Source organism: Rhinolophus sinicus, linkage group LG04, assembly GCF_036562045.2.
Source record: "Rhinolophus sinicus isolate RSC01 linkage group LG04, ASM3656204v1, whole genome shotgun sequence".
NCBI classification, from domain to species: Eukaryota; Metazoa; Chordata; class Mammalia; order Chiroptera; family Rhinolophidae; genus Rhinolophus; species Rhinolophus sinicus.
In genome coordinates this window covers 162,645,175-162,671,798 of record NC_133754.1, presented here as the reverse complement: position 1 = coordinate 162,671,798, position 26,624 = coordinate 162,645,175, and the positions used below count along the sequence as shown (strand labels likewise).

General features: G+C 40.3%; 2 protein-coding genes across 2 annotated transcripts in view; both read left to right on the top strand.

Annotated features, from left to right (window-relative positions):
* The window catches only part of GRIN3A (glutamate ionotropic receptor NMDA type subunit 3A), a 148,874-nt gene that overhangs the window by 102,019 nt on the left and 20,231 nt on the right, over nucleotides 1-26,624 (top strand). Inside the window, exons 5-6 of the mRNA XM_019729259.2 lie at nucleotides 1,103-1,218; nucleotides 8,960-9,111. Coding sequence (XP_019584818.2) covers nucleotides 1,103-1,218; nucleotides 8,960-9,111 — 268 coding nt within the window. The remainder of the gene's footprint in view (nucleotides 1-1,102; nucleotides 1,219-8,959; nucleotides 9,112-26,624) is intronic.
* PPP3R2 (protein phosphatase 3 regulatory subunit B, beta) lies at nucleotides 25,244-25,756 on the top strand. The gene has a single exon (XM_019729261.2). The coding sequence runs from the start codon at nucleotides 25,244-25,246 to the stop codon at nucleotides 25,754-25,756; it is 513 nt and encodes a 170-aa protein (XP_019584820.2).

Below are 26,624 nucleotides of genomic sequence, written 5' to 3'. Positions count from 1 at the left end.
TCTTTTCCAAGCTGTTTAGACAACACTGAGGGTCAGAAAGCTTTTCTTAAATGGATGTATGTCCTGCACCTTTCCAAAAAGGATTTGAGGTGACTGAAAACATGACTCATTGTATACACCTTAAACAGTTCCCTTTGAAACTAACTCCTCCTTCCTTGCTCAGCCAGGGCTGAGGCATAGCCTTCCTTTGGACCATCTCTGTGCCTAAGTCCAAAAAATGGCAAGAACACATGAAGGACGTGCAAGGCATCTGTAGGCATCTGGAGCCTAGTCCACAGCCAATTCATCGAGACAGTTCAGGAACACCTCCTGAAATGATTCTTGCCTGAACTCCCCCTGGGATGGGAGTGAAACATGAATGTCTGGGGATAATAAATCCAATCACTAAGATCTATTACAGATGCTTCCTCTTCCTTTGATTGAATGCTAACCTACAGATTTTCGAGACCTTAACTCCCTTTTCCCCAGGAGTGCTAGATTTCTTACTTGCATTTTTTTTTTAAATATTGACTTCTAAATAAGAAATAATGCCTGATCTCTGAAGAATACAATAGTGATCATAACAGAAAGAAATAAGAATTTCCACATACTGACTAATGAGCCCCCCTGGCTCCAACACTTACTAGCTGTGTAACCGGGATCAAGTTACTTCAACGCTCTGAGTCTCAATGTCCTCACCTGTTAATATGGGTTAATATTAACCCATCTCAGAGTCATTATGAGTGATAAAATGTATTGCGAACAATAAATACAATGCCTCCCACACAAAAAGTCACTCAGTTAATGTAAGAGAAATGACCCTTCCCATTCAATTCAGAGCCACTCTGGCTTTGCTTTGTTGTTGGATTTAGCAGTAATGAAGGAACTGGTAGATGAACCCATGGGAGAGCAGTCATGCTGTCGTATAAGAGTGGCTGTTTCCCCGGGTCTGCTCTCTCTATGTCAGTGAGATGTCAGCAAGGCCGAGTCAGCACCTAGCTAGCTTGTACTGCCCTTGGTGTCCAGGTTTCTGTCCCCTAAACAAAAGCCAGCTGTCAGGCTTAGTGCTTCCTGTCCATTAATGAATCATTCTTCTCTTTTCTTCTCTTGGTCTTAAATATAGGAATGATCCAGAGAAACTAGACGCCTTCATCATGGACAAAGCCCTTCTGGATTATGAAGTGTCAATAGATGCTGACTGCAAACTTCTTACTGTGGGGAAGCCATTTGCCATAGAAGGTATTAATCAGTCGTTCTTAATTCACTTGTACTCAGGATATGCTCATTTTGCCAACCTTGCAAGTCACACATACCAAAGTCAAGGCAAAATGCTATTCATCTTCCCTTGTTTTCATTTTCAACACATAAGCACTTAGCTATTAAGTTGCTGAAGTTAGGAATTCATTTTTCACCTACTCCACAGACATTTTTTTTACACAGCTGTTCAGAAAAACAACAACAACAGAAACATTGTTGTTACCCAAACAATGATGGGACTGGTGGCATCATGTATTAAATGGGGAGTCCAATTTGAAATTAATTTGTATTTTCTAATGGCCAAATCCTATAATGAATCTGATGCAAAAATGCAAAACCTAGAATGATTGCATTTTACAACTGGAAGCAGACCCCAATATTGATCTAATCCAATCTACTCACTTTATACACAAGAAAGCCCAGAAACATTACGTCATTTTTTCATAATCACACAATTAGATGATAATACCAAAATTAGAATCCAAATCTCAGGGTTCTTAAATACATGTTTTTCCACTAGTTGGAAAATAAGCAGGAAAAAAATTCTCGTTCTATAGTTTAATAGCCTTTAAGAGTCCTAAACAAAACCTTGTTTGGGACCTCAGGTTTGCCTTTCTCCCCACTGGCAGCCAATTTTTGCTTCTAACTTAATCAACCAATCAATCAAACCTCAGGATCAAAGGATTGCTTTGTCAGTAGCTCCTTTGATATTGGACAATAGTAGGTATATGGAGCTGATAGTTTGAACCAACAAATTTCATGTCTCCCCAATTCCCAGCTTCCCTTCTCTGACAGCATACAAGTATGCTGGCTCTCAAGACAGCCATGTTCTTGTCAGAAAACACTGACTTGAAACATCCCATGGGGGTGCCCAAGTTCTATTTCCCAGAAAACTGTACTTTCCTGTATGTTAACTAGTGTATCAAGACTATTCTGATCCAATTTCCCAACCATGGCTGCTCTCTGTCTCCCTTAAACACATCAGCAAATTTTATACTTAAGTCTTTGCTTGTGTGACGAACGAGAATGTAACAGCTGTTTCTTTGTGCCTTCTCCTAAGCGAAATCAATCACTCCAAGCAAAGTGACCTCTACCTGAACCAGAGCTAGAACTCAGGAAGAGAGAGATTTAGTAGTAGTGGTCGTCTATTAAGACTACAGTCTGAGATAGCAAAGGCTCAAAGACAAAAGAAAAAAGCTTGAAAGCCAAATGAACATTCATTAGGTAACCCCATTTTGATGTAACAATGGAAAAATTCCCTTTTTTTGTGGCATCTGGAGATATGAGAGGGATGTTACATTTTTTATGTCCTATATTCACTGAATAATTGAGGTCCCTTCTGCCATTAGCAGCTACGAACGATGCATCACTGTAGCGGGCACAAGAATAACGGACTCCATTTTTCCACCTTTGTCTTCAGGAGACAACCCTATCTTATCAAAAGGGAGTGGTGAGATGGCTCGTTTGCCTCTGTTAGACCCCAGTGCCAGATGCCACACCATTTACTTCCCACTGGTTTCCTGTTTATATTTCCATCTGGGCCCCTAAGACTTAGTGTCTTGCAGTTCCCATCATCTCCAGACACCACATTGTTTTAAAAGGGGGATAATTACAGAATGGCCCATGGAAGAACTCTCCTTGCAAGAGAGCAAAAAGACTACAGATTTGAACAGAGAGAACATTCTCATCATTGTTGTTTTATTTCTAAAAAATACCATTGCTGGTTTATTCTGGGTGAGATGCAAATCATAAAATTGAATTCAATACTGCCCGTGCCAAGAAGTCTACAACCTAAAAACAGAACTTGGTAAAACACAAAAGGAGGTCACGTATAAGCCAGAAACAACAATGTCATAGAGATACTAGTAAAAGTCTTGATTGCTGCTTTAAAAAAAAAAATCTTAATCTCAGAGATTTTTAGGGAATATTTCTCTCTTAATGAAATTTTTAAAAATATTATATGCTTTCCTGTAATAAAAATTAGGTTTTTTGAACTTATGAAAATGTGGACTTTATTATTGACTAACTAGATTTTATAGGCATAGAAATACCATCAAAGCAATTTATGAACACTTCCTCATCCTTACGGGAGTGTTTCATATGTCCAGCTATATCCTTTCATAAGATCTAGTAGATGCTAGGCATAGAACAGTTATATAAAATGATGCATTACCTAGTATATAATTCATTAGGTTAGATTTGAAATAAGTACGTAGTTCACTTACTAACGTAGTTAATCAAAAGCACCCTGCTAGTCTGCCTATACTTTCCAAAGTGCTTAAACGACTTCAGGAACTTAGGAGGGAAAATGGAGTCCATTGATTCCTTCATGCTCAATATACATTCACTCTATACAGTATTGATAAAACACCAACTCAGTGTGACTACTGAATACCCCTCCCAACTTCACCAATCGGCATTTATTTAGGCTTAAGAGACAAAAGGTGAAGCAAATGAGAGACTGGGGCTCCACGTTGAGTTTGAAACCTTTTCATGAGTACTGAGGACAGCAAATCAAAACTATTAAGAATTCAATAGCATGTGGGAAGTCTTTGGCCATGTTAAATACTCTATACACCAGGGGCACAAAGACATATTGCGTGCTCTGGAAAAAAAGAAAGTGCTGAGATAAATGAATACATGTCCCAAATTTATGCATTAGAGTGAGCTGACAATAAAGGTCAAATGAGAAGAAAGAGTAATGGACCTGCACAATAATGATTTGTGACCTTTCTGCCAAAGACCTTTGCCTTTTTTTGAGTTTGTTCTTTTACTTGCTTTTCACTAATTATTTAATACAATGCTTGGAGCACTAGCTGTGGAGCTTGAGTGTTTGGGTTAGAGTAGAGTGGCTGTTACTGACAGTGCTACATTGGGCAATGCCACTTAATCTGTCCTTCAGGTTCCCTATCTGCATAGTGGGTTTATGAAGAATACGTCTGCAATAGAGTTATTATAAAGATGAAGTACAATAATACATGTAAATCATGTACAAGCACATAGTAAGTGCCCAATAAATTATTGTTCAGTATATTGATTTAATAGATTGAGACCAATTCACTATAAAATTATCCCAGGATAGACAGCCTTCATATAGCTCAGTTTCTCCCACACACTTCTCTCTACATTTTGATGTGCTGGAGGTAACGGAAACCCATTTTTAATGTCTCCTTTATAGTCAGGACTATTACAATATGTTCTTAACCATTGCCCCAGAGCAGCTACATATGGTATTCCAAGGACAGGCTGCAAAACTGAATTAGTCTTTCTTCTTGAAGACTTTTTTAATGCTACCTGAGATCTTATTTTCAAAATATCTATTTTCCAACCACTCTTTAGGAAGCTTTTTAGTCTATGAATTTCTAACTATATATTTGCTGGCCAAAATATATTTCCACCACTCTTGGCTGAGTAAAGCTGATTTATCCATGGGGAAAAGATCAGGATTCTATTCTGAAAATTGTTCTCTTGGGCTATTAAGCTGTATCCAATTTCCAGGGTGCCTGATGCCTCCATCTTTAGGGTTGAAGGATTCCATTCTGCTTCATCCATCAACCACAGAATAGTCACCCTCGTCTTTATTGCAGAGCCATGTTTCTAATGATAATGAAAGCAACTCAGGCTGCTAAGTTGAGTCAGCAATTTAAAAATAAGAATTCTTTGACCAATGAACACAATCAAATTTGAAAAGCAACTGATAAAGAGATGGATAGAAATGAAAGCTTCAAGGATTTACTATTTATATTTGAGTAAAATGTATTTTTATGTTTTTTAACAAATACCTATTCTCATCGCCACATAATTTTTTTATTTCTCCCTTTGTTCCACATGCATAGTTTATTTTCATTAGCTAATGATCATTATTAATGCTAAAAATCATTAAAATGTCAATACTCGATATATGCATTAAAATAGAAAATTAAAAAGGACAGTAATCTATTTTTAGCAGTCAATTACAAATTGAAGTTGACATGATGGAGTGGAGTGATTTAATATTTATTATTTCCTATGTAGCAGTTTTTTTATAAATGTTCCTGCAACTTCAACATAGCTTTTTCCCTAAAGCAATTTTAATACTTTTGTTGTAGTGCCAAAATTCTATTCTTAGAATATGTAGATTTTTTCATAAGTATTAATTTCAGATTTTTAAACTTTCTTATCATGTATTTTTGTCTTATCTGCCCAAAATACCACTCGCAAGAATCAATCTAAGGTGTCTTCTCTCATCCTCTTATCCGGTAGCAATCTGTCATTCCTCTGAAATCCACAGAGTTTTATCCATCCTTCTCATTGCATCCTAATCATTATATTTTTACTTTTATTGAATTTATGCCTCACCTATCTTTTATCCCAAGGAAAGTCCTGTAACTTCCCACCATGCTGTGTGGTTATTTATGGATGTCTCATCTCTCCCGTGCCACTGAGAGCTTCTTACGGATAAAATTGGAGTTTGATTTAACTTGGTAATCTCCATGGCACTTGGCAGGTGTCTGATACAGAATAAGCATTTAATACATGTTTGTGGAATTAATGAATAGATGAATCAGTGAGCAACAAATGCCTATCAAGTGAAAAATGAAAACAAGTCTGCCGTTATTACACTAATGTGGGCTGAAATAATTTAAGAGGATTTTTAGGAGGAACAATATAGTTAGGGAACATCCTTGCTCGTTAATTTCTTCATATACACATGGTATGTGTGTGTATACAGTTAGGGCTGTACTTACACTATATTTATGCAATTTAATGAAAAGTTGTATAAACACAACCTACCCATGAATAATACATATTTGTGTCTGCTGCTGAAAACAAGCCACCAGTTTAGATGATTGTGGTTTTTTTCACTTAATTGCCTGGTTTGGGAGGATTACATCCATATGACTATAGTGGTAGGGCCTGCAATGCAGGGGTGAACCTAAGTCAAGTATCCCCTTGACTTGGTCACATGCTACACTAGATACAGTGGAAAGAGCATTGGTTTTAGACTCAAACAGACCTACTTTCAAATGCTAGCTTTGCCAACTTTGAGCTGTGTGACCGTGGGTAGTTTCCTTATTCAGTCTTTAACACTGTGATACTTAATTCTACATGGGTTCATATAGGGATTAGACACACGTGGAATAGTGTCTGGCACACAGTGTAGGGCTCAGTATGACTAACTCTTATTATTAGAATCCCAGAGCGACTTAACTGAACTGTATGCCACAATCTAGTACACAGTCTTGGTCTAATGCATGATCTACAAAATGGGCTAAGGTATGTAAAAAGTTATTATACAGCAGGACTTGGTATATAGCCCTTGATAAATATTAGAAATTACTGTTTTTGTTGTTGAAAACTGTTGTTTCAGGGGCTGAATATTATTGTATCTTTTACAATGTTTTATAATATAATAGTTTGTGTTGTATTGTAAAAAAATATATAACATTGAGAAAACCTGACCTAATGATCCTGACCATCAACCCATTTCCACCACATAGTTCCAAGTCCTCCTACTATCTGTTCGCATATGCCCCGGTTCTTCTCCCTCATGGCACTTATCTCGTTGTAATGAAATAATCATGCACTGCATTGTTTAATATCTGTCTTCCTAATAGAGTGAACACACGGTGACAACAGCAACCGTATCTTCTTTGCTCACTGCTAAATCCCCACCACTGAACACAGTGCCTATTCACTCAGTGTATTTGTTGAAAGAATGAATGAATGAGTGAATGAATGTGTGAGTGAATCAGTAAGTCAGTGAATATTATTGTGCACGTGCCTAGGATTGAGCCTGGCACGTAAATAAGTACTGAATGAATGTATGTGCAGGTGAACTGTCAATAGCATTCGTTATAATCAATATTTCTAAAGAAAACTGCTTCCTTCCTTATAGTTACTCATTACAAAAAATGTTATTTAATGATAACATCAGGAAAAGAACAGGCTGCCCATGTAAAGCCTTTTGTTGTTAGTCTTGCCTTTCAAACCAAAACTATTAGGCACAAAATAGGCACTCAACATAGCTTTTTGTATGAAAAATTCTAATCATGCTCTTGACATTGTCATAATTTCCTTGACTTGCCATTATTATGGAACAAACAAAATTATCAGGGAAAAGAAAACATACAGCTTTTTAAAACTCAAAATTTTTTTCTGAATTATTTATGAAGGAATTCTTTTATTGGTTATACACACATCTCAGGCCTCATCTTTTTTTAAAGAAGGATTTCTGTAATTTATGTATCTGCAATAAGAAGGGAACAAAAACTAATGTCCTTGGAAATAAATTGTAAGATACAATAATTATATCAGGTATTTGTTTCCAGTAAATATCTTTGTAATTGTGACAGCCCTTTAGTTTTCCTCTGTAAAAAAGGAAGTAACTGTATTTTTAATTTATCTTTCTCAATCATCTTGAGGGCAAAGCATCTTTTTTTTACTCTGCTATCCAATAGCTAAAGATAAAATGTAGGTAATTAGCTCTTTCACATGGCTCATCAAAGAGATTAACAACGTAGTAACAGTTTGGAAAGCAAATAAAGCCACACAGAGTGAGGATATAGGATCCAAGCTCATTAATAAAACTGACAACAAATTACATCCACCTTTATGTTCCTCCTGACGCTTGTCTTGAGTAACTACTATCCTGGAGTTTTGCTTTATTGTTTCCTTGATTTTTTTCTAAATATACGTCAATCACATACATATGAATTCCTAAAAATACATTGTTTTGTTTTTAATGTTTTTATATTTACACAACGGATTCATGCTCTAATCTTCTGGGACTGACCTTTTTCACTCAATATATTGCTAAAAGTCATCCATATTATTGCTATGTACTTCTAGTTCGTATATTTCACACCATATAATATTCCAATTGTGTAAATATTCCACAATTTATTTACCCATTCTCTTGTCAAAGAACATTTGGGTTGTTTCCAATTTTTGCTATTATGAACAGTGGCTCTAAGAATATTCTCGTATATATCTCCTTGTGTGCTTGTGGAAGAATTCTTTGGGAATGTGCTTAGAATTACTGGTCTTAGAGGATATAAATGTTCAACTATACGAAATAATAGCAGACTCTTTTCCAAGTGGTTATACTATTTGCATGACCGCAGCAATATATAAGTGATCTTACTGAGCCACGTCTTCTCTAACACTTGGTATTACCAGACTCATTTATTTTTTCTTTGATAATTGAAGTTAATCATTACAAGTTCTTTGCTGATGTTTTAGTTCTCATGCTATATTAGATGCTCAGATGGTCTTATTATATTTGTTAGAATAAACAAAATAAAAGCATAAGTGTGTCATGCATGACCAATGATGAGAATATGTCATGAACCAAAGATGATGATTAGCCCACTTTTGTGTATTTAAGGTCCAGAAGAGGGGTTCTAGGAGAGAAGGATAAGGAATCCTGGCCCTGATAAAGACCTCAAAGATGGCGTCTAAGAAATATCTTGAAAGGAAGGGCAGAAGGCCTTGGAATACAATGTGTCAGTTGTATACTATGCACAGCCCATTCCTCTCCTTTCCAGACTCATCTACTCAGAGAGGCAGCAGACCTAAGATAATCATAGCTTGGATATATTTGAGTCCTTGAAGGCAAGACAGTGACAGCTCACCATACCTTTGTTACCGGGCCGGCTGGCAATATCACACAAGTCATTGCAGCAACCTGTTAAGAAACTCGCAGGTGAAAAACTCATCTGAGATGGTATTTTTCTCCTAGGATACGGCATTGGTCTCCCACCCAACTCTCCACTGACCTCCAATATATCCGAGCTGATCAGTCAATACAAGTCACATGGGTTTATGGATGTGCTGCATGACAAGTGGTACAAAGTGGTTCCCTGTGGCAAGAGAAGTTTTGCTGTCACTGAGGTAAGGGAAAACCACTGATAACATTGACACTGTTTGGCTTTACCTTGAAGACTATGAGGAAGTGCTGTTCTCTGTGCCTTGTGGTCAATAATCCAAACTATTGCGTCCACTAGCATTCACCGTGATATTTGGATTACTCCTAATTTCATTCGAACAGTGCTCCTTCCTATAAGAATTTGTAGTGAGATGTGTTTGTCTTGGATTTAAAGGTGATGCTATGTTGATGAGTAAATGTCTGGATTTCTACTTTCCCCCTGTGTGCTCTATCCAGAAGTGCAGAAGAAATGCTGTTCTGAATTATAGCAATAGCATCTGAAAATGGCATTTACAGTGCTGGTCATGATGTAGACTTTAAATATCCTTCAAGTTCTAATCAGAGCTAACTTCCAGGGGTCCAGTGATGAATCCTTTGTGAGTTTAGAAAAGTAGAAATAATTTAACCTATAATTCTTAGATTACAGAATCATAGTTTGTTTTGTTTTTGTTTTAACTGAAAACAACCAATTCCCTTCTTTTACAGATGGGAAACTAATACCTAGAGATCCTAAGTGATTTGTCAAGGTGCACAAATAGTTAGAATCTACTTCTTTCTGTTGCAATGCTCTGCCTTTACGATGCAATTATAAAGAAACCTGCAAAGTGAGCCAAAAATCAGATGATTAAGATAGGAGACTAAAAGGTATAACAAAGCCACAGAGCCTGGGTATTTAAAAGAGAAGCCAAATAAACCAGTACAAGGTCAGCCTGACATTTAAAAGAAAAACACCTAAAGCCAACAATAATGGCTTCAAATAGCTTATATTTGCCAGCAATTCCCAAATACGTATTTCAACACAGACTCTTCTCCTGAGTTCCAGAACCATATATCTAATTTCCTATTTGACATCTCCACTTCAATATCCCACAGACATCTCACATTTAACTTGTCAAAAACCAAACTCTTGATCTTCCCTCCTAAATCTACTCTTCCTCTTGTGCTTCACATGTTGGTAATGGCACCACTGTTCATCCAGTTACTCATTCCAGAAACTGGCAGGAATCCTTAATGCCTCCCGTGTCTCACCTTCTACATCCATCACTAAGCCGTATATTTTCATTCTATAAAATATGTCCCAAATATGCCCATTTATTGCCATCTCCACTGTCATCGCTTTAGTCCAAGCCATTATCCCTCACCTGGACCACTGTAAAAGTCTTCTAACTGGTCTCTCTGTTTTCATCCCTGCCTTTCTTTGTTTTCTGCATGGTTGATCCCTCTTCTTCTTCGAAGCCTGCAATGGCCTCCCATGTTAATTAGGGCATAATCTGAAATACTGAACATGGTCTACAGTGCCCTGTGGGACGTGACCCTGCCTACTTCTCCAGCCTCATCTCATGACACTTTCCTCCTGTCTCATTACAGCCCCACCATAATGGTCATTTTACATAGATATAACCCAGTGGCTTCCCTGCCTTCGGGGTATCTGCATACACTATTGCTTCCTCCTCTTCAAATACTCTTTCCCTGACACTTACCCAGCTAATGCCTTCTCCTGATAAACTCCCAGCTGAAATCACCTTTCTTCAGAGTCTGTCATTGTCCTTGATCCAATCTGAATCATATCTCCCTTTAAAATCTTATATCTCACATTATTTCATAGCACTTATCGTAATTTATAATTTTTTCTATTTGTCAACATATATTCAATCAGATTATTATTTGTTAGTGTATTTCTCCTTCATCAGACTGTAAGACTTCTGGGGGTAAAGACTTTGTTTACTAGCATGTTCTCAATGCCTGGTACAGAGTAGGAACCTAGTAAGTAATTGTGGCATAAATGAGTCAGAGAAACTGGAGAACATACCTGAGAAGAAGTTGGGAAGCAGAAGGTAAGAACATAAGGCAAGAACAATATTAGTAGTGTACTGGTCTGAATAGTGTTCACCACAAAATTCATGTCTACCCAGAACTTCAGAACGTGACCTTATTTGGAAATAGTCTTTTCAGAGGTAATTATTTAAGATGAGGCCACAATGGATTAGGGACTGGTGTCCTTATAAAAAGGCCATGTGTAGAGACGTTGAGGGAAGAAGCCCATGTAATGACATAGGCGGGGCTGGAGTAATGCAGCTACAAGCCAAGAAATGCTAAGGATTGGCAGCAACCATCGGAAGCTAAAAGAAAATCGTGCAACAGATTCTGCCTCAGAGTCTTCGGAAGGAATCAACTCTGCTGATACCTTGATTTCATGCTTTTGACTTTGAGATGTGAGAGAAAAATTTTCTGTTGTTTTAAGCCACCCAGTTAGTGGTAATTTGTTACAGAAGTTTTAGGAACCTAATACAGGTAGATGATTGATAGATAGATAGATAGATAGATAGATAGATAGATAGATAGATAGATAGATAGATATTGATTTTACTTAAATAACAGAAGTGTGTTTTCCCTAAATCAGAAACCAAAAACCTATAAAACAAAAGTAAATAACTACAACTAGAAACAGAGGCAAGCCAATCAATGCCCTTGACTGGCCTTAAATTTACCTCTAATCTTCATGGCAGCCATGACAAAAATAAATATAGGGTGAGTTGGAAAGCTTTTTAATCAGAAAAAGAGAAGGAAGTTAGTCTGTCTTTAGTACTAAAATCTAAAATAATTCTTTTTTTAATAAAATGGCATTGAATAACAGAATTGGCAATGTTTTCAAGATGTAAAAATATTTCTTCTGTGGCTAATTCTTGTATTGGTGCTTCGTAGAAGTTGAGAGCATGATGTTAGATGAGACTCAATGGAATGGGATGCACTAAACATGTAATTCATATCCTCTGCTTCAGAGAACTTAGAGCACCTGGAAGCATGGACTTGTCTTGTCCAACAGGATTTACCAAGTACCCACTATGGTTCCAGACACTGTCCTAGATACTTCGGATACCTCATTGAACAAAAGAGACAGAGGTGTCTGTCTTTGAAGAGTTTGTATTGTAGCAGGAGGAGACAATACACAATAGCCATACTACATAAGTAAATTAGATAGTACTTACAAGATGAGAAGAAGGATAAGGATGATGACAGCAGTCATGGAAGTCCTCGTGGAGAAGATGATCACTGTACACCTGAAATTAATATAAAATGATAATTAACATCAACTGTAATTGAAAAATGTTAAAAAGGTGAGGAAAAGGTGAAAGGGAATAAGAGATGCAAATTTCTGGGTATAAAACAAATACGTTATGGGCATGAAATGTATAGCATAGGTAATATAGTATTAGTAGTCAATAATGATAGCATGTCAGATGTTTGCTGGATTTATCATGGTGATCACTTCTTCAGGTATATAAATGTTGAATAACTATGGTGTACCCCTGAAACTAATATAATATTGTACGTGAGCTATATTTTAATAAAAATCTTTAAAAAATAACAAAGAACATGATCATTGAGCAAAGATTTGAAGGAAACAAAGAGGAAAATGGGGACTTAGAGAACTAACATTCTGTTTCTTACCATATGACAGAAACTATACTAGTGACATTAACTCATTAGATCTCACTACAAACCCATAAGGCAGGCATTTTTATCTTTATTTGGAAATATTCGCATGGCATTTCCTAAAAGAAATACTCTTACACAGGTCAGCTGAGTTAATTCAGCCAAGAAAGCAAACACACCAATTGCTAGAACTGTGCAAAGCAACAATCACTAGGTGTTTATTACCATTTGTTGTGACCATCCATGGTTAACTCAAGTCAAAAGTCTCCAAGTGATTCATAGTTGACAGCAAGATATGAGACAAGAACAAAGGAGACTCCCAGTCATGTCCCCAAAGGCAGCAATACAAAATAATTTGCACCTCCCCGACTACAGGCACACTTCTAGGCCACTGCCATTTCAGAAGACCATCAGACTTAGATGTCAGCTGAAGGGACCATCTGACTCCTAGGACAAGCTCCTGAGGGCACTCCTCTTCAGACTCAGAACCTAACTCCACTTGGGCACACAGAGGAGAATATACTTTTGGAGACTAACACAACCACTAACATAACTCTATTTATTCAAATGTGAAAATATATAACACCAAGCATGATAAATTTGAAGCTGTGCATTTTTGGATTTTCATCCTGGCTCCTCCAATAGCTGAATGACTTACCTACTCTTGAGTCTGAGTGTCCTCTTCTGTGAATGGATATGATAAAACCTGCCTTGCCATATTGTTCTGAGAATAAAAGATCATTTATGAAAATACCTAGTAAGAAACCTGGCGCCGTAGATAGTAAATAATAGAAGTATTAATACTGCCTCTCGCTCCATCATTTCCTGGGGTTTATAGATATCTTCAGGTGTCTTCTTGTGACCCTTTTTAGAAGTTAGGAAACCTTCCCAGAAGCCCTCCAGTGGACTTTGTCATATTTCATTGGTCAAAATTGTGTCATCTGCCCAAGTCTAAGCCAATCAATGGTGAAAGGAATGGTACCTAGACCAATCATGACTCAACCCCTAGGACTGGGACAGCTTCTCTTGAAACATAAGCTCCCATAGAGAAGGGTGAAGACCTAAACAAAGGCAGGATTCCCTCAGGAAGGAGAAGGCAGGAGAATGGACACTGAATAGGCAAACAACTACTTCTTCTGCACCCACTCTGTGAATGGGAAAGTTGCTTCCTCTCTCATCCTGCCCACCTCCAATCTATACAATGAGGTATTTGGATTTAATCATCTACAAGGGCCCTCCCAGCTTTACTACAGTGACTCTGGTTTCCTTTTATAGCATCCTGAGACATGAATATTCACTATCCTTGACAATATAGCCTGTTTGAAAGTATGGGCTTTGGAGACAGTTCTAGGTTTGAACTCTACCAGTTATGTGATGCTGGACATGTTACTTGGCCATTCTGAGCCTCGGTTTCTGCATGACCATCAAGTTATGGTTGTTAAGGTAACCCAGGCCCCACTTTCCAGGTCAGCTGAATTTAGACAGGGGAGAGAAGTATAAGAATGAGGAGAATGGAGAAGAGGTACATCCCTAATTGGAACTTCAGAGACAGAAATAAAAGATGATTCTGATAACATCATGTATGTAGAGATAGGAGGGCCACCCCCCAGCCTCAGGGAATGTTATGAACACACCTGGAGCCATTCTTCTTCAGGGATGGTGGTCTGCACTGTGGTGGATCCTGGCCTCAGCAGTAGCAAACTGCTTTACAGTGATGCTCACCTGGGTGCATTTAAACAGCAGCACACATCCTTGTGCACTGACTGGCACATTTGTCTTGAAGAGCCGAAGTCAGAATTTCAGGATGTCACCCTCACAGAACCTAAAGGTAGAATGGAATTAAATGAAACCAAACTTTAGCTCATTGGCTGAACCTCGTTTCCTCTGTGAAGACCCTCTGACTGCTGGATCTTCCTTTGATCAATCCATGAGTCTTCATCTGCACACCCCCCCTTTTTTTTTTTTTTTTTTTTTTGGTTTTCTCTCGGAATAAGTCCGAAGAAGGAAGCATGCCTGTTAATGCTTTGTTTGCCATTCCTTTTGCTTCAAATATCATGCATTACTGGGCTGTGTTAGCGCAGAGAAACAGGACTGGCTTTGAAATCAGACGAGCAGTATTAGAAGCCTGCCTCTACCATCAACTTACCTTGGGCAAGTTACTAACCTGCCTCAGCCACAGCTTCTTCAGCTCCTCAGTGGCTCTTGTGAAGAATAAATAAAATGGTTGTTTAATGACTATGTCCCACCTCCTTCCCCTCCCCCCAGGGCAGGGGTGCGGGGCACAATGCAACAGAAGCAGGTATATTCTAGAGGGTACCCCCACCCAACCAGTTCGTCTGAGGAAAACGGTCTTCTGTTTATTTCTGACCCTACTTCCCAATTGCCAGGTACAGTCCATATCTATGTCTGTTGCCACAGAGTAATTAACATTGTTTCACACCAAAAAAAGGATTCTATTTTGGCTAAGGAAAATGTGAAAGATGCTTCCCCCCCACCCCTATTTTTGGCAGTTGGCCATTAATACTTGGTCCCCTGTGAGAACCTTGATCTATTCACCTCTCATCTGTTGGCTACCCCAGAACTGTCTAGCTGTAGGTTTCTCTGGAGGATAAACTCATTTTGTTTGAATTCCAGGGCTTTATCTGCTCCCCAGAGTCACCCAGGAAATTGCAGGGCAATTCTGCAGACTAGACTCCAGCAATTTTCAGAGAGGAATTTTAAATTGACCTCAGATGTTTCCATGATCCTCCCAGGACAACTGTGCCTCTGCCCACAATAGACTCATTCTAGATCAATCAATTCCACTGGGGAAAATGTATGGCAGGCTTTAAATTTCCTTCATTTCCTTTGACTCAAAAAAAAAAAAAAATTAATGTTTTTTTTTTTTCAAATCACTGAGTGAAATGAAAAACTCCAGGACAATTCTGTGAAATCTGTTATTCACAAATCAGGAAAAGGAAGGCAGCAGATTACAGTTTAGCAAACCTCCAAAATTCTTCAAGGAATTATTAAGATATATGGTGATACCTCTTTTTGAAAGTCTAAATAATGGATTGAATAAGGCACCTTTTAACCAATTGAAAATAGTCAAGAAGAGTAAACAGTGGTCTTGGCAGGGAATAGATAGCACACTCAAGTAGTCTGAGGAGAATTCTCAAGAAACTATTTGCAAAAAATATGGTTTAAGGAAACCAACAAAAATAGTACAGTCTCCCAGGGCAGGTAAAGTGAAAGAGCCATTACCACACCTAGGCTCGAAGGAAAAAATGGAGAGCACCATTCCTAAAACCCAGCGGGAAACAGGCAAGGGCTTTCTAACAGGAGCCATAGCCTTTGGTTAGGGACAACCCACAGTGACCTGGCTGAGAGAGAGCCAGGGAATAAAAACCTGACCAGCTCAGTCTCCTCCTGCCTTCCCAGCTTCCACCACAGCCTTAGGTCAAGGAAGCCATTGATGGGATCCATAAAGGAACTTCCCAGGGCACAAAGCAGAATGGAGAAAGGTGGAGAGTGCATCTGGAAAAGCAACAGAATGTTCTGCATGGCCCCTCATGGTAAATGAAGGTGAGGCTGGAGCCAGCTAGAGGAAAGTGCCCACAGCCTGACCACCTGAGAATGTGCAGCTTCTGCACCCGCAGACAGAGGTCCAGCATGCAGGAGAGAGACCATGCCTAGCGCAGGTCAGGAAGGAGAGAGAAGTACAACCAGCCTCACTGAATGACCCTGGTCTTGGGAATCAGACCACCCTGGCTACCATTACTGTGAGGAGGCAGCTTTATTTCCTTGGGGAAATTACTTAACCCCTCTGAGCCCCAGTTTAATTCATATCTTGTTGTGTTATTACATGGTTTTCTGTCTCTGAATTCAGGGGCCTCACATTGTTATTGAGTGGCGAGAGAAACAAACACTCACTAAGCAAGAGATCAAATGTTGCTATGAAAGGAACTCTATCTCAGGGATCCAGAGAGCTCTATTACATTGGGTAGAGAATAGGAGAAGTAAATTTTGATACGGTCTAAAAGGATATCATTACACTTTTCAGTGTTTTCTTGTTTTTGTTTTTTTTGTTTTTTTTTATCACCAAGGGAAGTACACAATAGGAAACTTTGCCCCATTCCATCCCTAAACTCATCCTCAACTCCACCTTCATCCCATCCCTGAACTTACTTTATCCTTGACCTCACCCCTTTCCTAGCTGTCAAACCCAACCTGACTTTTAATCCACTCTTGACCCTTCCCATCTTTGCCTTTCCCAGTCCCGAACTTCATCCAGTAAGGGATGGCGCACAGGGCAAGGATGAAGCAAAGATGTATGTTAAGTTCATTATTAGGTAATTTTCAAAAGCTGAAGTTTAAATGGTTCATTTCTAGGAGCACTGTAGAGATACAAATGTAAAAATTACCATGGTGTCAAAATATCCACATCAAAAAGGTACATGAAAACACCATGAATATAAATTACTTAACCTCTCTGAGTTTCCTTCCCGGCAAAATAAAGAGAGCAATATTTGAGGTTTCTGACATGGCGTAAGGAACAGAGACAATGTAAGTAAAAGTGCTGTACACATAGTAGGTGCTGAATGGATGGTAGTTATAATATTCATCCCTACCCTGTCATGTACCAACTGAGTGACCTTCGGCGAATTACTTCAGCTTACTTCCTCACCTTAAGATTGAGCCCTGCCGCATGTCCAGCTTAGAGAGTGCTGTGGTTTCTCAAGCAGGTTCATTGAGAGGATCCTGACCTAACTAGCTAAAGATATTGATCCTAGGACACAGAAAAGGACAGTGAACAAACTGGCCTCTAGTCAGGGCTCTTCATCCTGACCACGGCCCCAATCCATCAAAATGGGCATCTAGTATGAAACCTGTTAATATTTGTTCACTGAGAAAACAAGAGTTTTCTCATGGCAGATCCATTCTTCCCTCTGTTAATTATTTTTTTGGCAGGGGGAGTAAGGAAGGGTTAGTCAACTATACATTGAAATCCAAAGAGATCACACAAGCCACATCAAGAAGCTTCAATGCTGGTCAATTTTCTGTCCAGTTTATGTTTTAAAACCCAAAGGGGGTGGGGGACGGGTGAGTTTTAACGCAGTCTTTTCTGCTCTTGACAACGGGTCACATCTCAACATCTTCCTGCCCCCTCTCATCCCGATCCTTTCCTTTTTTCAATTTAAAATGTCACTGCTGTTCAATCTGATGAAACTTATGGTGAGGCAAGGAAAGTTAATGACTGTAGATTGCTTTAAATTGAAAACCCGTGTATGTGGAGAGCCATCTTGACAGCTGAGTGCTTCCCTTGGAATAGCCTAAGTAATTAAGTTTAATATTTAAGCCAGGCATAAGGTCAGATGCACCCTATCCACGTAGTGCTTTCTGGAAACCTGAAGAAGCACAAAGCTGTTCCTGTGTCCTTTTACGATGTGGCGTGGAATTGCACTGAAGAAAGGGAGACCAGTCTCAGAAAACCCTCACCTTTTACTCTGCTACCAAACAAAGTCATTCATTCATTCATCACTCAGTGAACATGTACTGAACTCCTGTGTGCCCTCCCTGTACCAGGTGCACACAGATGATGGAGAGATGCATATAGAGCTCACAGGCAGGGAGAGACATGTGAACAAACCCCCTCCACACGCCACCGCAGGGCCAACAGAAGAGACAAGGTAGAACAGTGACACAGGAAAGCTCATGATTCACTCATAGAAGAGCAAAAAGGTATCAGAGAAGGCTTCCTGGAGGAGGTAACCCTCATAGAGGGGCAAACCCTCAGCTAAAGCATAAGCAAGACACTGAAACATGAATTTATAAGCAATGCAATTTGGCCCCACCCTCTAGAGACACCACGCATGACCATGCTGGATGGACAGGACTCCGTGCCCTTTTATTGGTGCCCTCATTGAGGATTCTAAAATTATGGATGGCCACCTTGCCTGGCCCACTTCTGATGCAGCCACAGCGAGAACCAGGAGAAAATTATACGCCTTTAACTTTTCCTGTGTTCTGACTTGTAGCCAGCCCCCCTATTATCTCTGCAAGAGCAAGGACGTCTTTTCTAGACTCCATAGGGAAGGCAGTCTAGGATAACTGAAAAAAACTTCAGCTCTGGAAGTGGGCATACTAGGGTTTGACTCCTGTTTCCATCATTGTGTGTCTATGCAAGCCATGCAACTTCTAAAACTTCAGATTTTCACCCCAAACCGGAGGTAATAAGAGTGCTTTGTAAGAACAGAAATACGTTTAATGAGCTACTTTGTGGAGAACACCTAGTTTAACAAATGTTCCCTCTTTCTTCCCTCAGTTTAGGGCTATGTGCACAGAAGAAAAAATGTTTTGTAAATAATAAGCACATACAAGAAGTTAGAATTGGTGCACCCTTCCTCATGGACCATCTGCAAAAAAGCAGGAGTCTTTTATAATTACAAGCATCTTAGAATTCAAACCTAATTTTTTTTTTTTGTTTATTACTTATATATGTTATGCAACTGAAGACTTTTTTTTGCAGGACTTGAGTAATACATGATTCTAGAATTTTCTATTTTGCAAAGTGCTGGATTAGCCAGCTCTTACGGTATCCTGTTATTCTTTTCTTCCAACTCAGCTGAGGTTTGAGTGGGAAATCATGAAGATGTCTTATACAAGCCATAGGCTGCACTTAAAACAGATCTTTAAAGAAACAATACTTAACTATTTTCTTTAAATGTGGTCAATGGTATTTCAAGTTGAGTTGCGGTGTAAGTAGGCTGGAGACCAACAATTCTCCAGTCTTGTTTTTCCCCTCCTTCCATATCATCATAAAGCCAGGGCTGCTTCTCTGTTGCTCTCAGATTACAGTAAATGACAAGTTTGAATTCTAATGAAAACTAATTCCAGCAAGTACCCCTCCTCCCCCCACCGTCACCCTTGCTAATGACCAAGTAAACAGATCTCATGGAATAAAGGTCTCCTCTTTTATATATGAGAGATGCTTGAGCACATATTATACCCAAGACCACATACTGTTAAAAGTTCTTGCTTTTCCCCTGGTAAAATTCAATGAATTCATGAATATTTATGAATGTTATTTACGATGCAACTAAAGGGTATGAACAGTGCTCAAACTGATTAGGACTATTGTAAAAGAGTCTTTCTTCCATTTTTTTTAGATTTCCATACACTGAAATCCGTGGGGGATCACAGGAAACAGGACTCCTCCCTAGTTATTCCCTTTGCTAAGTAGTTGCCTCCAGGTCCTGTAGATTCTTCGCTTGAAGTAAACAGACAAAGTGTGGGAATGTGTGAAGATTGCCATCTAGTGGCTATGGTATGAGATGTCACAAAATATCAGAAAAGCCATCTTTTTTTGCTCCTCACAAAGGGCATTAACCAAGCCTAAGGATGTGAGAAATTGCCCTGACATTTCCTCTGTCGTACTCAAGGCTTCTGAAGACAATTGCTACCCATGCAGCTGTGACAGCTGGTGGAATCTCAGCACATGGTTGAGAAGGCAGCATTGTGGGGGAGCCCTGGATGCCTTACATGTGCTCAACTCTTTACATGTCGAAACACAATTGAATAAAGTATGTCCTTTATGGAAAGATTGAATAAACACTGCCCTTTGTTCAGTGTCTAGGGCATGGTCAAACCGTCTCTTCACTTTATCTAATACCACGCTCTCCCTTGACCTCCCTGTTCCAGCCACACTGGCCTTCTTTAAGTTCTTCCTGCTTACTGTGCTCCTCCTGCCCCAGTGCCTTTGCATATGGAGCTCCTTTTTTCTGGAACACCCATCCCTGCCCAGCATATCCAGTTAACATCTTTGCCACCTCCTTGAGATTTCAGCTCAATCACCACTTCCCCAATAAAGGTTTTGTGAATCTCTCTAACTGGATCAAATTCCTACTCTCCAAGCTCTCATCTGTAACACAGGTGTTCCTTTAACATTTATAGGCATGTAGTCAATGTGCATCTTCCCTATATAAATTCCATGAGGACAGAGACAGCTGGGAAAGTATCTGTTTAGATCACTATTGTATCCCTCCCACATATTAGATGCTCAATAAATATTTATGGAGAAAATAAATAGTTAAATATATCGCATGCGTCTATATGAATTTTCCAGATGAGCCTAAAGTAAGCAATAATGATAACAGTACCTACTATGTGCTAAGCATTGAGTCTATTTCTTATGTGTTCTATCCCATTTAATCCTATAAATGATGCTATGACTTAACATTTGTATTCTCACTTTACAGATGAGCAAACAGTGACTCAGACAAGTAACTTTGCCCAAGATCATAGTTATTAAATAGAATAACTATGATTGAAAATCACACACTCCAAAGCTCATATTAAAAACCATCTCAGAATTACAAAGAAAATCAAGCATATTACTTTTGATACTTTTGAATATACAAGATAAACATAAAAGACTGAGCAAATAAATCCTAAAAGCCATACCTCTTAGTAAACTGTAGCTTTCTCAATGGCAAAACTGTATATTTTTCAAGGGACTGTGTTTTGTTCACCACAGAAAACTGCATTACCTGGCACAGGTCCTGGCATAGAGGAGATGCTCAATATATTTTTGTTAAGTGGATTTAAATTTGAAACCAGGTTGGTCACATCTAAAGAAAATAGAACACATATAGCCAGAGTCAAATTTTTGCTTTAGAAAAAGCCAATAAAGGAGAAGGAAAAGGAAAGTAAAGGAGACAGGATATAAATGCATTGAGCACCTACTGTGTGCTGGCCTGCTATTTTAGATACTATTTTAAATTATTACTTTAGGTATAATCCCACTTAAACCTACAATGACATTATGACACTATTATATTATTCCTGCTTTGCAGATGAGAAATCTGATACTCAAGAAAGGTTTTAGGGGCAGCGGGATGGCTCAGTTGGTTAGAGCGCCAGCTCTCAACAACAAGGTTGCTGGTTCAATTCCCACATGGGATGGTGGGCTGAGCCCCCTGCAACTAAAGATTGAAAATGGTGACTGGACTTAGAGCTGAGCTGCACCCTCCACAACTAGATTGGAGGACAGTGACTTGGAGCTGATAGGCCCTGGAGAAGCACGTTGTTCCCCAATATTCCCCAATAAAATTTAAAAAAGAAAGAAAGAAAGGTTTTAAACTCAGAGCTGTGGTTCCACTGTCTACATGGTGACTAACCTCAATACAGATAGATGTTAAATACAGTGACTGGCAACATCACAGGAAGGGGAGGGTTTCCAGCTAGAGGTCAAGGATCACCTATACAGCTCCCAGAACAGCCTTATACGAGCCTCAGGTCTCATCACTTACATTTCTTTTGGTTTTATTTTCCCATGTCCGTTATTTTTGCACGTGATCATCCCAAGAGTTCTTCATCAGAAAACTGTTAAGGAAAAAAATGACGTGTTGAAATGGAAGTGCCATCAGACTCCTGATTTGTTCCAAAACAATCTGTCAACCCTTTTAATTTACTTACTACAGTGAGTGTCCTACTCTCCAGATCCCTGCACAGTTTTAAATGGAAAGAGTAACAAATACAGTTTTCCATAGAAATGACTAAGAATAATGGTCAGAGAAAATGGAAATGATGGCATTGAATCCCATGATAATGTTGAACTACAAAGTTTATGAAATGTGGGCGACCTATTAGCTCAGTTTATTAGAGGGTGGTGCTCTTAACAAGGTTGCCAGTTCGATCTCCATGTGGGCCACTGTGAGCTATGCCTTCCACAACTAGATTGACTTGGAGCTGATGGGTCCTGGAAAAACACACTAAAATAAATAAAAGTTTTTTTTTAAAAGAAAAAGACTTTAAAAAGTTTATGAAATGAGCAACTCAACTTCACATTGACTAAAACTCCCAATCCAGTATAGCATTACATCCTCTATAAGGCAGGAGTAAAGCAATTCTGGTTGCACCCTTGAATTATTTCAGAGAAGTGGTACCATCTTCCCAGTATTGTCTGTTCAACCATTAAATTGGTTAACTCTTGTGACAATATTTCTCCTCTTACATAACATTTCTATATGCACTCCCTCATCTCACTCCTACAATAACCACACACAGTAGATAAGGCAGGTAGAATTATCAGCTTTTACAAATGAGGACACTGCAGCTGGGAGAGTCATGGCTTCTCTAAGGGCTCAGTGCTAATAGAAGCAGAACAGGACCTTGGGACCTGGTCTATTTAATTCCTATCCTCTCTTCGCTGCCCCCTCGATACCTCCTACTAACATACCCTCATGGAGGAATACACATACTAAGACCCCTTTCTAAATGACGACCATCAAGGTGTCACTCAGGAGAAAGTCAGTGAGGATGCATACAAGTGCATGATGGGCCAGTGAAGTCAGTCACTGGATTCCCCAGGCCTGCGATGGAAAGTCTGCAATCAATCCCAAAGAATTCTGAATGGGAGGAGCCAAAAGTAGTGCTGGGAAAGTGCTTAGAGCAGTGAGTGGCACAGTGTAAAGACTATATGAGATGTGTTCATTAAATGGACATACATGCTCTCAAGTGCTCAAGCTGCCAAGTATTGTTTCTTTAAGAATTCATCTCGGGGCCGGCCCGGTGGCTCAGGCGGTTAGAGCTCCATGCTCCTAACTCCGAAGGCTGCCGGTTTGATTCCCACATGGGCCAGTCGGCTCTCAACCACAAGGTTGCCGGTTTAACTCCTCAAGTCCCGCAAGGGATGATGGGCTCCGCACCCTGCAACTAAGATTGAACACGGCACCTTGAGCTGAGCTGCCGCTGAGCTGCCACTGAGTTCCCAGATGGCTCAGTTGGTTGGAGCGTGTCCTCTCAACCCCCGGTTCTACTCCCGCAAGGGATGGTGGGCTGTGCCCCCTGCAACTAGAAAACGGCAACTGGGCCTTGAACTGAGCTGCGCCCTCCACAACTAAGACTGAAAGGACAACAACTTGAAGCTGAACGGCACCCTCCACAGCTAAGATTGAAAGGACAACAACTTGACTTGGAAAAAAGGCCTGGAAGTACACACTGTTCCCCAATAAAGTCCTGTTCCCCTTCCCCAATAAAATCTTTAAAAAAAGAAAAAGAAAAATGCTGAAACGTCATGTAATAAAAAAAATAAAATAAAATAAAAAACAGAACTTATCTCCACCAACATTGTAAATAGGAATAAAATCCATAACAACAATAGTGATAATGATTCATCATATTGGCCAATATCAACTTTAAGCCTCATATAACTGTACAAAATATATTACTGGCCCCATTTTACAGGTGGGAAAGGTGATATTAAGCAACTTGTCCAAGGTCTTACTGCTCTAAGTAGACAGTTAAGATTTGATGCTGAGTCTTACGATTTTAAATTCTTTCTATTCTATAATCTTTCCGAGCTAGTTAATTCAGGCAGTCAGAATAATAATTCAATCATCAATATTTTGGCCTTCAAACCATTTCTTTCCCCCCTTAAACTGTCTACATCTAGAAGTTAGGTATCCTGTGGTCTTGTGCCAGTTTCAGCACGGTTACCTTTAGACGGGTATTTTGGCTTAACTAAAGCATGGAGAACATGCCAACATTGTTTTAAATGAGGGAGGTTTTTTTTTTTCGTTCCATACAATTTTGTGGCCTAGGGTTCCCCCATGTCCCTTTGAACTGTATTGTCCTTGAACCAAATTTATTTCTTATATATTTAGAGTAACTGCTGTGCTCCTAAGGAAGGAATATGAGGGCGTGTGAGATTAAGCGCCAACAAAAATGACAAATCCAGTAAAGGGGGAAAGAGTGAGACAGCCTCGGGGCCACTATCACTTTCAACACACTCAAAAGGCTTCACTTGGGCATGTCGCAGCCATTCCCCAAAGGGCTCTACAAGACATCCACCAGGTGCCAGTCCAACAAAGATACGGACTGTGCGTGAGGTGATGAATCTGAAGTAATAGGATGACCTGTCTTCTTTGAAAATACCCCAAATCCAGCCCTGTGTACATTCCTCAGGAGTATATAGCTGATCCATGTGAGAAATTCTGTGTGATATCTGAGGGATCTCTTACAAAGACCCCAAACCTGATGTCCTGAAAAAGGTCAGTGACCACTGTACCAGGAGGATGCCAATCCTGGCTTCTCCTGCCAAAGAATTTAGGAAATACATAAGGACATCAATGCTCTGTTCTGTTGTTTCATTTAGTCCTTACGTTAGGCAAAGTAAGCCTAGGCCACTGGGTCATCGACCTGAGTTTACTAAGCACATACTGTACATGAGGCACTGTGCTGGGGGTACTGTGGTGAGTAATATAAATGCAGCCCCTGCCCCCTTGGAGTTGGTTGTGCAAGGAAAAATGAGTGAGAAGATAAAATAATAGCAACGGGGGTAGGGGTTTTCTAACAGAAACCCACAGGGGGTTGAGAGAAGGGAGGGAGGAGGGTAGCCGTGCTCCCAGCCTCTTCGCTTCAATCTTCCTATCTCCTCTGCCCTGCAAGCTCCCCCCTTCCTGCTGGGTCTCCCCTCCTCCTCCCGATCCTCTCTCCCCACCCACCCACTCCCCTCCCCGGCTCCAAGCATCTGTAGTTCGAGGTAGCGGTAGCAGTAGCGCGGGCCCACCCCACCAGGCCCCCACCCCTCCCACGGCGCAACCGACCCCGCGCGAGCCCACCCACCGACCCTGAGGCCATAGCCTGCAAGCCGACCCAGCGAGCCGGGGTCTGTTGTCCTCCATGGGAAATGAGACCAGTTACCCCGAGGGTATGTGCTCCCACTTCAACCGCGAAGAAATTAGAAGGTTGGGCAAGAGGTTTAAGAAGCTGGACTTGGACTCTTCGGGTGCGCTGAGCGTGGACGAGTTCCTGTCCCTGCCCGGGCTGCAGCACAACCCGTTGGTGCGGCGAGTGATCCAGGTCTTCGACAGGGACGGCAACGGAGAAGTGGATTTCGAGGAATTCGTTGTGGGGACCTCCCAGTTCAGTGTCAAGGGAAACCAGGAGGAGAAGCTAAGGTTTGCTTTCAACATCTACGACATGGACAAAGACGGCTACATTTCCAACGGGGAGCTCTTCCAGGTGCTTAAGATGATGGTGGGGGACAACCTGCACGACTGGCAGTTACAGCAGCTCGTGGACAAAACCATCATCATCCTGGATACCGACGGCGATGGCAGAATCTCCTTCGAGGAATTCAGTGCTGTGGTCGAAGACCTGGAGATCCACAAGAAGTTGGTGGTCACGGTGTGAGCTTTGTCGAAGAGCTCCACCCAACCACCACTTTTACTTCCTCTTAGCTCTTTCCAGATCAGCTCACCACGCCCAGCAACTGTCTTTCTTACCTTCTTGGAAGTATTTCTCTTTGTAAAGCCACCTTTTCTGACACAAACTTCATGACCAGCTCAGTGTTACTAATTCTTCTCTCAGCGATTCAGGGTAACACCTCAAGGAACCTGGTGGGGAGAGAAAGGAAATGGCCTTTGTAAATGTCTCATTTTGTTTTGATGCAGAGATCAAACTGGGAAGAGTCAAGAAGAGCTTTCAAAGTTCAAAAAGAAGAAAATATACATCTTTACCTTTATTTCTCAGGGTTTTATATATGGGGGGGATGTACAATTCAAATCAGGTGTTAGGTGAACAGTTTTCATTTACTTGTGGTGTTCAGGTGTCTTTTGACAGATTGTTAACTTCCCAGGTAGCAACAGGGACAAATAGATTTCTCTTGGCTAAGCACCTTCTAATCACCTCTCTCTGGGCAACAAAACCCATCTTCCCCTTTTCCAGGCTGCAGCCCACTCCCCATGATGTATCCAGAAATCCCTCAGGAGGGTTAGGAATCCAGGCAGGCTCCTGCTGTCTCATTGCTCCAACTCCTCACAAGAAACTGTTTGTCTCAGGGATCTTGTAAGAACTGCTGAGCCTGGACTAAGTGCCCAAGCCAACCGTCAGCCTCAGTGCAGTGGGTTTTCAGGGTTGGCTGCCCACCCTAGTGTTCAGTTCAGTTAAGGGGGCTTCTACCCAAGTAGAGCAGGAAACTTTCTGGAAAGCTCTCTCACCTCCAAGACTCAGCCCCACCCCCGCTGGACAGAATGGGACAGATTCAGAGTCATTCCTCCCA

Bases quoted from the DNA above. Each gene is read 5' to 3' on its own strand.
- PPP3R2 (XM_019729261.2), top strand. From the start codon at position 25,244: ATGGGAAATGAGACCAGTTACCCCGAGGGTATGTGCTCCCACTTCAAC.